Source organism: Poecilia reticulata, chromosome 17 (genome assembly GCF_904066995.2).
Source record: "Poecilia reticulata chromosome 17, P_reticulata-male-v2, whole genome shotgun sequence".
NCBI lineage: Eukaryota > Metazoa > Chordata > Actinopteri > Cyprinodontiformes > Poeciliidae > Poecilia > Poecilia reticulata.
Genome location: NC_088846.1, coordinates 2,703,464 through 2,716,699, shown reverse-complemented (window position 1 = coordinate 2,716,699; position 13,236 = coordinate 2,703,464). Strand labels below are relative to the sequence as shown.

At 37.7% G+C, this 13,236-nt stretch overlaps 1 protein-coding gene across 5 annotated transcripts in view; it reads left to right on the top strand.

The window, feature by feature from the left end:
• pik3r2 (phosphoinositide-3-kinase, regulatory subunit 2 (beta)) overlaps nt 1-13,236 on the top strand; it is a 92,093-nt gene that overhangs the window by 59,291 nt on the left and 19,566 nt on the right. For all 5 annotated transcript variants that reach the window (XM_081597945.1, XM_008433459.3, XM_008433463.3 and 2 more), the window contains one exon: nt 12,726-12,818. Coding sequence is in view for 4 of the 5 variants with exons in the window: in XM_008433459.3 (XP_008431681.1) it covers nt 12,726-12,818 (93 nt within the window). In the remaining variant the exon portion in view is untranslated. The remainder of the gene's footprint in view (nt 1-12,725; nt 12,819-13,236) is intronic.

Below are 13,236 nucleotides of genomic sequence, written 5' to 3'. Positions count from 1 at the left end.
GTACTGGACTCTAGAGATCTGGCATTGAATTTGTCCATCCGTGGGGCCAGTCACATTAAACATTAACATGTGTCTTTGTCACCCAAAGTTATTGTGAGCTTATCAGCATAAAAATGTCTATCTCTCCTATGCCATGATGTGAGATTTGATTTGGACTGCCTTACATGCTGTATGACAGATGGACTCAGTGGCACTAAGCATGTCTGCTGTGAACTGTGAAATTGTGTGCTTAAAAAGACCAAAAATACAGCGCCAGGTAAAGATAAAATTTGGTATAGAAAGATAAGTCAACTAAGTGATAAGTTAAATATATTAACAATTATTCCATAAATATGGGGGAGGGAAAATTACAAGGTTATGAAGGAATCTATTATTGTACCAATAGCTAAACCAGAAAAAAGATATTCCAAACCAGAAGTAGGCCATAGCATTAACTTCAAACTTATGTAAAATAATGGAAAAAATGATTAATAATAAATTAGTGTATTATTTAAATAAAAATGGATATATTTCTAATTATCAAAGTGGTTTTTGTAAAGGGAGGAGCACTAATGACTCAACATTATGTCTTGAGCATGAAGTTAGAAGAGCTCAAGTAAACAAAGAAAGTGTAGAGGCAGTATTTTTCGATATTGAAAAGCATATGATATGATGTGGGTAGAGGGGTTATTAATTAAGTTACACAAATTGGGGGTTAAAGGAAAAATATATGAATGGATTAAAGATTTTTTTAACAAACAGGAAATTACAGGTAAGAATTGGAGAAGTAGTTTCAGATAAATATGTAGTGGAAAATGGAATGCCACAGGGTAGTATTATAAGTCCATTATTGTTTTTGGTTATGATAAATGACATATTCAAAAATATTGGAAAGGATATGGGTTGTTCACTCTTTGCAGATGATGGAGCAATATGGAAAAGAGGGAAAAATGTTGAGTTTATAGTAAAGAAATTACAAAAGGTCATTATTGATACAGAGGTGTGGGCTCTGAAATGGGGATTTAAATTCTCAGTGTATAAAACAAAAGTAATTATATTTTCTCAGAAAAAAACAAACAAAGTAATAGAATTTAAAATTATATAATCAAATAATAGAGCAGGTAAAGAGTATAAATTTTGTAGGTTTGTGGTTTGATGAAAAATTAAAATGGAATATTCACATTCAAAAGATTGTTGATAAATGTAAGAGAAAGTTGAATATATTAAGGTGTTTGACTGGTAGTGAATGGGGGGCAGACAGACAATCGTTAAAACAGATTTATACAGGAATGATAAGATCTGACTTTGATTTCGGTTGTTTAGTTTACAGTTCAGCAGCTAAAACTCATCTAGATAAATTAGACAATATTCAACATCAAGCATTAAGATTGTGTACTGGAGCATTCAATACAACACCTACAGCAGCATTAGAAATACAAACGGGAGAAATGCCATTAGATCTAAGGAGAACTAAACTAGGAATTAATTATTGGTTAAATTTGATAGGTAATAAATGTGATCATCCAATTCGGGAAATTTTATAGTCATGTTGGGAAAAGGAAAAGAAAGAGATAAGAAGTTATAGATGGAAAATTGAAAAGGACGTAAAGGAATTTAAAATGGATGTTTTAGAAATTAGTCAAACAGAACCAATATCAATTATACCACCCTGGATTCTACCAGAAACAATAGTAGATATATCATTAATGGTAAAGAAACAAGACAAATCAAATGTGGTAGATAGATATTCAGTGCAGTCACATTTAAATCAGTATTATCGACATGTCCAAATTTACACAGATGCATCAAAAATAGCCGGAGAAATAGGAATAGCATTTGCAATCCCAGAATTTAATTTGAAAATAGGAAAGCGAATTACGGATGGGTTATCAATTTATACAGGAGAAATATAACTATACTATTGACATTACAATGGATAGAGGATGTAAAACCACTGCAAGCAATAATTTGCTCCGATTCTAGCTCGGCTTTGATAAGCATAAAATATAACAATACGGATTGTAGGATGGACATCTTATTAGAAATATATCATACTCTATTTAGAATACAAAATATGGGGTTAGTAGTTGTTTTTGTATAGGTTCCAGCACATATAGGGGTAGTAGGTAACGAGAGGGTTGATAAAACGGCAAAGAAGGCAATACATAATCCTATTAGTTTTACTGTTAGGACAAGTAAATCTGAAGAGAAAAGTAAAATCAATGAGGAGCTGATGAAAATATGGCAGAGAAGGTGGGATGAAGGTTTAACAGGAAGATGGTTTTATAAAATTCAAAAGTTTGTAGGAAGGAAAAGAAAGGGAGGAAGAAATAGGAAGGAGGAAAGAATAATAACAAGGTTAAGGTTTGGACATACAGGGCTTAATTATTCACTTTTTAAAATACAAAAGCATAAAACTGGTAAGTGTGATTATTGTATTATTGTGAGAAGTTTGAAACAATAGAGCATGTTATTTTAGAGTGTTATAAATATGAAAATGAGAGAAGAAGCATGTTGAGAGAGTGTGAAGGTATTAAAGAAAGGAGTAGTATCAGGGAGGGACTCTCCTGCGTATGGTAATTCGCTGCCGGAACGGTAGGAATATCAGGAACTAGTTCAAACCTAACTGAACAGGATTAAGAACTGATTGAATTTTTTTTTTCTGGACTGAATCAAACAGAAGCTTTTCATTGAACTGAGTACCTGAACTTATATTTGGACTTGCACTTGAATTTAAAGTGCCATACTTTGATTTTCATATGTTATGTCTCTGAATGTGATTTGAATAATTGTGGTCCACTTTGATTTAATTGTGTTTGAAGGTATTTCCTTACCTGTAAAAGACAAGAAAACGAGTTAACTCAGGAAAAAAATAGGAATCCTAAAATAGGTGTAACCTAGGAAAAGAGACTGGTCTAACTAACTTAAATTAGTCCGGCTAAAATAGCCTAGGAGAATAGAGACTGGTCTAATTAAACTAGATTAGTTTTACTAAAATAAACTAGGTGAACTAAAGAGTAAAAAGAAGGAGTGATATACTTTTCCTTTTTTGGGGGGGTTTCATGTATTGTATTTTATGTGTGTGTTTTGCATTCAGTAAATTGCCGGCTTTTTCTATTTAAAAAGTGTTGTTATTCTTGCCTCCCCACTCCTTAGAGCCTAGAACTGGTCCAGTGGCGCAGTTAGCGGTGTGATACCGGTGCTACAAATGCTACATCCGATCAAAACAACCAATCAGAACCAGGAGGAGGGTCTTAGTGTTGTCAATCAACTTCATTCACTCACTGCTAAATGTGCTAATGGTGGAGAAACAACATATCGTTACAGGAAAATCGTTTATCTGCCGTCATTGGTAGCTATGCTAACTAGACTGAGCATTCACAACAGGATATGCTAGCTACAGCATAGCACATAGCTAGGGGCAGGGTGGATGAGCAGCCACATGAAATTGTGATTGACAGCGTTGAAACTCTCCTGCCACTGACTGGTTGTTACTAGGGAGCACTGGGAGAAGGCAGAGGAAGTAGATTTTTCACATTTATCTCTCAAACCATACTGTCACAACATAATGACAGTTTTAACAAATATGTGAAAAGTTACATACTGCAGCTTTAATTTCACTTAGGAAAGGGCAGGTCAGGAGGGACGTGGGTTAGAGCTGCTACTGACTGACTCATCTGTTAAGTGTGGTAAAGGTTACAAGGGACACGTTAATATATGAATATCTTGATATTTTTTTCCTTCATTCATTAAATGCTAGTGAAATGGAGGCAAACAGTAGTCTGTAGTTAAGCTAACTGCTGAATGGTTGATAATCTCACACAGTCTAACCCACCTCTCGGAGAAAAACTGGGTTACAAATTGACACTCTTACCTTTTTCTCTCTCTCCCTCTATTTTTTTTCTTGAAAACTTAATTTTATAATTTTTCTTAGCAGCATAGTAACTCCCACAGTCGTTCTTGTCTTCTATAGACTACTGCTTAACACCATCACCGCCAAGCGAAGCAGGAACGAACCATTTTATGCAGATCTGGGGGAGGTTCAGGGCAAATATGGATATGTGTTTTTTGGTCTGGGAGGGGTAACATTTCATTTCTTCTCTGCCCTGATTAGAAAATTACAATATGATTAATTTTGTAATTGACAAGGCCCCAATTTTTTTTATTTCTATGAACAAAATATAAATAGATTGTGGAGGGTCCCCTGTCGGTCAGGGGCCATTAGAATTGTCATAACTTTCTACCCCTATACGGCGCCTCTGCCTCTCTGCTTTTGGGTCAGAATCAACAACAACTGCAAATCATGATACTTTGTTGCAGTTTGTTTTTTACATGTTTGACTAAAATAGTGAACCTATTGTTTTTGTCCGTTTCTTATCATTTATTCTACATTGGATGTTCTACTCCTAATTGGAGTATTAAACAAATGAAAGTTGTTTTTACATGTTTGACCAAAGTTAGTGCATTTAAGTGTGCGGTACCGGTGCAGAGTTACCAAATAAATTTGTAATTCAGTGCATTCATGTCTGCGTTTTAAAAAAAAGAAACATTTAAGTCATTCAGCCCTGTTTTTCTGTATCGGTTCAGCAGTGGTGGGAAGTAACGAAGTACAAGTACTTAGTTACAAAAAATACAAGTACTTCGTTACTGTACTTAAGTATAATTTTCGTGTATCTGTACTTTACTTAACCCTTGTGTTTAGAAATGGGGTCCAACAGACCCCACACGTAAAACTTGTATCATTTGCCACAGTCCTCTACGTTTGCTCAGTCCTCGCATGCACAAGGGTTAAGTAGATTTAATAATGGATACTTGTTACTTTTACTCCACTACATTTTACAGTAAGTATATGTACTTTCTACTTCACTACATTTCTACAAAACTGTCACGTTACTTGTTACATCCAAGTCGCATTGCACTTTTTTTTCCGTTAAAATGTGAAGTTCAGGGTCTTAAGGTGGCGCCGTAAAATCCAAACAATAACATGACTTACGTGTGTCTGTTGTCATCCATCGCCTCCCCCTTTACTCGCACGCGGAGCTAGAAGACATGCGCAGGGGTTTTCTCTGAGCGGTATGTCTAATCATCAGTAATATAATTCTGCTACATAAATCATAAGATATGGCGACATGCAAATTCAGCAGCGCTTCGCTTTCACAGACTTTGTCCAACTTTAGCGTCACTTGGAAAGGAAGTTTAAAAAGGCAAGCTCTGTGGACATGATGTTAGCAAAGCTACAGAGACACACATGTTGCATCTGCGATGAAAAAAAGTTGTCACTCATGCGCTGAATTATTGTGCGGAGGTGTTGACTGACATGTCGCATGGGACAACGCTGTAACTAAAGTCTGCAATATAGTGATATGACATTCAGGAACCTTCTGGACTGATTTTTACTAAGTCTTATAGGACTGAAGCTTCACTGAGAGCCGTTCTTTGTTCTCGTCATGCTCTGCTTACACTGCAGTAGCTATTATTTTATTTCATTAAAAAATATATAGATTTATTTAATTGACAAATAAATAAAACAACAACGTGAGAACGCAGCGCATGCTCATTGCTCATTGATTGTTTTCGTCTCCTGTCATGGCAGACATTGGCTGCAATGTCTGCAGAGAACAGTCACGGTGCTCCTTCTGCTTGGTTACTTCTTGCTCATTGCGCCTTGGACAGTGTTCATAGTTGAGCGTTGTTTACCGTTAATGTATTGCCTTAATTGCTATGTTTAATGGTGGAGACAGTTGTGGTTTCTGACATGGGCAATATGGGCAACCACCCAGGGCGTTATCTTTTTAGGGATGGCAGGAGACCACCGTGGATTGTAGCACAGAGATGGGAACAAAGCAGAATGAAGAAGAGTTTGAATTAATACTGGTTAAATTTATTTCAGCTCTAAATATTTAATATTTAGGTGTTTTTATGGAATTGTGGACTTTTCAGATCAATTTGAGAAGCCATTTTGATAGGTACACTTAATTTTATTGTCATGTAGCACGGGGTGCTGGTCTTGGTCTTGACTTGGACTCGGTTTATGTGGTCTTGACTACAACACTGCTACTTGGCTCCTTGGTTGCATGTCCTCCCCCGCCTTTCTGTTTTATTTCTTTCTAAATAAATGCCACGAGAGGCAAAAAAAGTGAAGTTCATGCTATGTTAGGACAGGAGGCAAGATGTTTCCATCCCTGAAATTATGATGCATAGAATCACATATCTAAGTCTAAACCATGGTGTAAAGAGTAAACACGGATCGGTATCAGCTGACACTAAGCTTAAGGTATCAGTATCAGAATTGGAAGTGAAAAAGTGAATTGTGCATCACTACTGCCAATAGGCTTCATTAAGATAATTTGCTGGGGCGAAACCTACCAAATGAAAAGTGTGCTCTTTAATAAGTGACAATCATGTCAAAGGTTGACACACACAATCATCTTATCTTTCATACAGGCATTTTCAATACTTCTCGTAGCAACAGATGTAAATTTAACAGCCCAACAGTTTGACTCTACAGAAACAGATTTGGTAACCTAGGGAGAGCTGTTTCCTCTCCTTCTCCCCTCCCTGGCCTCCCTCTAAATGCCTGCTGAAGTGAACCAGGCCTTGGCATTTTTGCAAACTCCTCCCTTTGTCCTCCTTCTCGCTGCCTAACGTGCTCCTCTCTTTCTTCTGTCCTCCCAGCTCTCTCCCTGATTCACATACACACAGTCTGTACTGTCTCTGGGCAGCTCATAAACCGTGTTAGCAAGGCAGCGCTCTGAAAGGAGAGGCCTCGTCTCATTCTCCCTATTTTCCCTGATCTCACCCCGCTATAGAGAAAACATTTTCAAAGAGCTGATGTAGGAGACTGAGAGAGGGTCCTGAGACGGTAGAGACAGAAAAAAACAAAAGTTATACAGAGAGGCTTAAAGGGGACAAGACAAGAGTGTCGCCCACTTACAGAACCAGATGGATTCACTTTCCCAGTGCGGGGATTTGAGGTTTTCTTTGTGTTTATTTTGGTTTTGTTTCTGTGAGTCTCTCGGTCCTGTCTTGATTGTTCCCAGGTGTGTCTCGTTCCCTGATTACCCTCCCTGTGTATTTAAGCCTACCTGTTGTCTTTGTCTCTTGTCGGGTCCTTGTCTAACGTTGTAGTTGTCGTAGCAGTGTCTACTCAGTCATACTGTTAAGTCCTGAGCTGGCATCACCTCTCTAGCAGTCGTTACAGATCTGTTGCTACCAGAGTTGCAGATTTCCCCGCTCTCTGTGCTGCCTGCCTTGTCTGGACTGTTGAGCTGTTTCATTATTAAATTCTAGTGATGGGTAGATGAGGCGTCATGTATCGTTTCGACACATAGCAAAACTGTGTCGATTCTGTGTCGATACTGTGTCACTCAATACTGACACCTGCTGGACATTAAAAATTCCTACAGGCATTGTAGTGATTTGATAACCTAGTCTATACAATAAGATTTAAGTCTTTGTATTTTATTGAATATAATATTTTGTATTATGTCATATCTTCAGTTAAATTAAAAATATATTTAATATACAGTCAATAAATAATGTGAACATGTACCATAAAGTGAAAAATTAAGTGAATGTGTTTGGAATGAGGATGCATAAACTGTTTCTTTTTCTACAAATTTTTATTTAAAAAAAAGTTTTTACAACATTTTGAAATTTAGTCTGTTAAGCTTTTTTGACAAAACTTCTCCTGCTGTATATAAAAATTAAGTGAACACTACATTTACAGCGAACTTTGTTTTTCTTAGGGGTTGTGTTCCAAAAATAACAAGGCGAAATCCGTGAAGTAGTTACCTTTAGTTTTTACAATTATTATACATCATAATGAAATACTCTACATTGAAAACAAAGATCAAAGCCTGTTTTCAGAGCAGCTGATGTGCATGTGCATCAATCGGGCATTAATGTGATCCGGAGTCATGTCATTAAAGCGTCTCCTCCAACCTGCCCCGTGAGATTCACAGCTGTATCTACGGCAGAGCGATGGATCTTGTCTAACCTCCGGTCCGGTTTTGCTGCCTCTGGCCACAGTTTTTTTCCAGCTGACATTCAAAGTTTCAGTTTCCATCTCCTGAATGTCCAATTTGTATTAAATACTGTAACTTTATTGGCACTCAGGTAGAGAAGAAGCGCGGAGACTGTTTTTACCAATCACATGGTCAATCAGGAGGCAGAACACTGTGAAAAAAAAACTGCACAAAAAAATCTGCAGAGCAGCGATATCGTGAAAGGTGAACCGCGTTACAGCGAGGGATCACTGTATATGAAATAATTTATAAAATGCAACTGAGTCATTTGTAGAATGGCTGTAGCCTATTTCTGAGTTTATCTATGTGTATCTGGAACTTCATTCTCATGCCTGGCCTTATAATGCCTCAACATTGAAAATGTGGATTTATTTAAATAAGACAGTTTAGTGAAACATATGCAACACTGCAGAACATAATATGAAAGTAAACTAAGAGTCAATTTCAGCTGAATTTGGGTTCAGATAGATCAAGTAGAAACTTACAAGAACAGGATGAAACAACAAAAATGAAAACATTTATTTTCCAATATAAGATCAAAAATGGTCCCACACTGTGGAAACCTTTCCTTTGAAGCTGCTCCATAGTTGACGCTGTTCCGTAAAAGATCAAGAATTTGTTTGGCAAATGCATTTGACAGATTGACAGATTCGCTTTCTTATAAACACAGTTTGGCGCGTTAATGTCATTTTGAAACAGTTCCTGTATCGGTCACGTGACTTGCTGAAACCAATACGCGCACCGACACGGGTTTTGGTCTGTGGGCTTGATGCATGCGCCGATGCATCGGTGTTGCCGGACCCATCACTATTAAATTCATAATTTCTTATCTACAACCTGGGTCTGCCTGTGTTCTCCCTCACCACCAACACCAAACATCCTGAGACCCAGCACACCGCTATCTAATTCTTCTTTATTTCTGTTTCTTTTAGCATGTCAGAGACGGCAAAGGAAGCAGTAAATAAAACCCCTAACAATGATATACACTTGAATATTTAGTATATATGGGATTAAAATATTTCTAAGAATTGTTGAAACTTCTCTTCATTTTTGCTGTTCACTTACATGAGTAAGCAGCTTTGTAGTGTGCATTAATTGGGAAGTAACATTCAGCTTCTACGCACCACAAATCTGGAACAAATTTCCAGAAAACTGCAAAACATCTAAAACCCTGAGTTTTAAATCAAGGCTAAAAACCCTTGTCTATTAACCCTTTAACAATGTATTTACCAACATTGCTCTGAGACGTAGCGGCAATAATGAACTCAGCAGTTGTGCAGTTCTATCAGGTGTTTTGCTAATAGCTACTTACTAGTCTGAAGGAGCTGAGAGGTGGAATCACAGGGGAAGGCCTGCTCTATGAGTCCAAAGCTCAGAATCTTGGAGGAGGAGTTGCAGTTTTGCAAGGCTGAATGGTTGCCATGGGAGATGGCAACATTGATGAAAAGAATCAAAGCTCCAAGTATGTTTTTGATGAGGGAATAACATAACATAATGTAAAGCTCAATAAAGTAGATTTTACATATTACTGCTCCTTTACAATATCTTGTGTAACAATACCATCATTTTTAATAACTAACTTTATAAACAATCTGATTTTAATTGATTTTAATTAAATTTTCTATTTAACGGAAACTGCAGTTGGAAATTTATTTTTTTTTTTTACATTAGCAGAATATTGATAGTTTTTCACATTTATAATGGAAATGCAGCTACTAACTCTCTAAAAGATTATTCGTCCGAGTATTAAGACTTTTTGTAACCCTCTTCTGTGTTTGCCACAGTTGTGGCATCTTTTTCCAATGCCTAAGGTATTTGATGTATTCTGTTCTGGCTTTACAGTGTGCCCGGTCATTGTGATGGGTTAGGGTTAGGGATAGGGTTAGGCCTGTCGACATAGTTGGGATGTACTGAAGACATGGAGTAGTGAAACCTGAGTATCAACTCATGACCCAGACGCCAACTGGTCTTGTTGCCAACTTTCATGGAGTCACTGACATGGTTTTAAAATGCTTGGCAGGTTTTATCCTCCTTTTTGTGTTTTACCCATCATTTTCTAAGTCCAAGTTTTTAAAAAAGGCTGAAAATGTAAGCATTCTTAGCTTCTACAGAAACTAAGTTTTGCAGCTGAATATCATGGCTTACAGAGGAATCAAAATTTTAACTCCTAAATGTTTAGATTTATAAGCTGGTTATTTAAATACCATGAACAATAAAATGTTATGCATTAGAATAGTGTTCTAATAAGGCTCATATATTAGCTTTTGAATATAAGCCATCACAGTATTGAACATCTGTAGAGCAGAAAATTTTGTACACTCCTTCTGTAAAATAGTTCAAGTTATAGCTCATTGGATGGAGAGCAATTGTTGAGACTCAGCACAGATTCTGATTAAGGTCAGGACTTTCCTGTGATGCTTTGGTCTCTAAAGCAGTAAGACCGTAAGCACAGGGTGTTCATACAAATACAAAATTTCCAGCTCAAGATATTTATTGTTAAACAGAGAAGTACAATTGGTTGCATTCAGATTTTTAACATGTTAAAATCTATGTAATTAATGAAACAAAATTAAACAAAAGTAATGTGTTAAACTTCTGTCCCTACTTAGGTTTGGAGTTAAAAGTAGAGATGCACTGATCCAATATTAATATATGTGTCGGCCCTGATATTGAAAACAATTCTAGATTGGGTATTAGTGACTGTGTGCTAAAGCCATAGAGACAAATCTATTCAGTCAATTTCTATGCTTTGTGCTCTGGGCAACACCATGCTTTATTATTTATTTTACATTATATTTAGAATTCCTCATTGGACTTTCTGAACCATTTGAAAGAAGGTTTGGTGAAGTTTATTTTTTACATGTTTGACCAAGATAGTCAACCTGTCTCAGTTTCTTCATCATTTATTTAACATTGATTGTTATACTCCTGTCTGAACAAATGAAAGTTGTTGTTTTTACATGTTAGACCAAGCTTGTGAAACTGTTGATGTATTTAAGTGTTTGTCCTGGTGCAGAGTTACTGTATTAAATAAATTTGTAAGTCTGTACATTTAAGTCTGTGTTGTAAAAAAAAGCCTTTTAAGTTAACCAACAGTTTTTCAGTATCTGATTGGTATCAGTATTGATTGATACTAAACTTCAGATATCTGTATTGGTATTGGAAGTGAAAAAAGTGAACCGGTGCATCCCTAGTTAAAAGTGTATGATTCTTTGGTTTCCTGTGTTTTGCTAACACTGAGCAGAAGGTATAATGCATCTAGAAGCATATCCTGTGACATGATGTTGAGAATGAAGTGAGGTCTGCTGTGAGGCAGAGGCAGTTCAGAGCAGAGTTTTCAGAGTTAACTGGCCAATATGGAGCCAGGCAAAGGGAGAGGAAAAAGAAGTAAAAAAGAAAATGAAATGGGGGCTTTTAGAGAGAGAAAAAGAGAGAGGATGTGGAGGGAATGTGCTGAATGGCATTTCTCCTCTGAACTCCCCAAATTAATAATCAGCAGCGGTTTAGCAGAGCCAGGAACATTCGTCGGCTGCCAAGCCTCAGCCAGGCCAGGCCGGCACCACTGCCCACATCCAGTGGAGCAGCCCACTCCCTCTACAACCCTTCAACCCAAAGTCCTGAATGGAGCAGGAGACTCTGGCTGTTCTGACTGGGCTGAGCCGGGCCTGGCACCGGGCTTCTGCTTGTTCAGTAGGTTTAATCCTTTATTGTGCTTCACTCACGCAAAGAGCCGAGGTGAAACCCCGAACAGGATGGAGCGCTGGGGAAGAGAGATAGAAAGCCAGAGTGGAAAAAAGAAAAGAAAAAGGAGGGGAAGAACAGGGAGTGAATGAGATTTCTCTTTTTTTCTTCTTTCTTCTTTTCTCCCTGCTGAAAAGGTTTGATTTAGGGAGTTGTGAAGTAGATCGATTTTTTTCCCCACCATCTGCAGTTTTTTCTCTTCTTTTCCTGCTGTTCCTGTTAGCGAGTTGTTTCTTTCATCAGTTTACGTGCAGCAAACTAATTTGTTACTCAAGTAAATTAAATTTCCCTTTGAGATCAATAAAGTGTGAGGATTTGAGTTTTTCTGTGTTTATTTTGGTTTTGTTTCTGTGAGTCTCTGTGCCGTCCTGTCTTGATTGTTCCCAGGTGTGTCTCGTTCCCTGATTACCCTCCCTGTGTATTTAAGCCTACCTGTTGTCTTTGTCTCTTGTCGGGTCCTTGTCTAATGTTGTAGTTGTCGTAGCAGTGTCTACTCAGTCGTACTGTTAAGTCCTGAGCCAGCGTCAGCTCTCTCGCAGTCGTTACAGATCTGTTGCTACCAGAGTTGCAGTTTTCCTCGCTCTCTGTGCTGCCTGCCTTGTCTGGACTGTTGAGCTGTTTCATTATTAAATTCATAATTTCTTATCTACAACCTGGGTCTGCCTGCGTTCTCCCTCACCACCAACACCACACATCCTGAAATAAAGAAGTTTTGAATTTGAAGATTCAATTGTTTTCTTCGTAGACATTAGATCATTTTAATGCATTGTTGTTGTTTTTTACCAAGCAAGGTGCAGATATGAAATCCAGTTTTGTTCTTCAAATGAAATCCAGTGTGTCCACCTCTTAAGGAGAAAAAGGGGGACACAAAACTCATCTTTCATCTGGTTTTCTCTACAGGGAAATCTGTGGAAGTTGTGGTAGTGAGCAGCAGGCTCGTGTAGGGCGGAGTGTAACAGGTTTGTGTTGTTGTTTCAGCTGTTCCAGTGCCAGACCTCAGCCAGCAGTTCACTCCACCAGAGACGGCTCCCCCAGCCCTGGTCAGACTCATCCAAGCCATCGAACACAGAGGTGCATCCACGTCATCCGGCTGTCTGTTCACCCTGTGACCAAGCTGACACTATTCATCCACCTTAAGTTGAGGGTGGTGTAGCCCAGCAGGACTCCATTTGCAGTTCTGCCTCCTCCTTTTTGGACTCTTTAGTTCTTTTTCTCTTGACACACTCTTGAAATGAAAAGGGCCACCCAGTGTATTATTAATGATCATGTCTTTTTCTACTTTAATGAGGCATTCATCTTGTACAATAAAATTGGAAAACAAATCTGTTAGAAGGAAGCAAATATGAAAGATGCAATAACTTCTGAACAAGATCATGACTTCCGGCTAATTAGTTTTGTGAATCTGCCATTTTTTTCCCCTCGCAGCGATGTAAGCCCAAGTTTTTATAGTTTACAAATATTGAACTTAATTATTTCAAGTAAAGTTAAA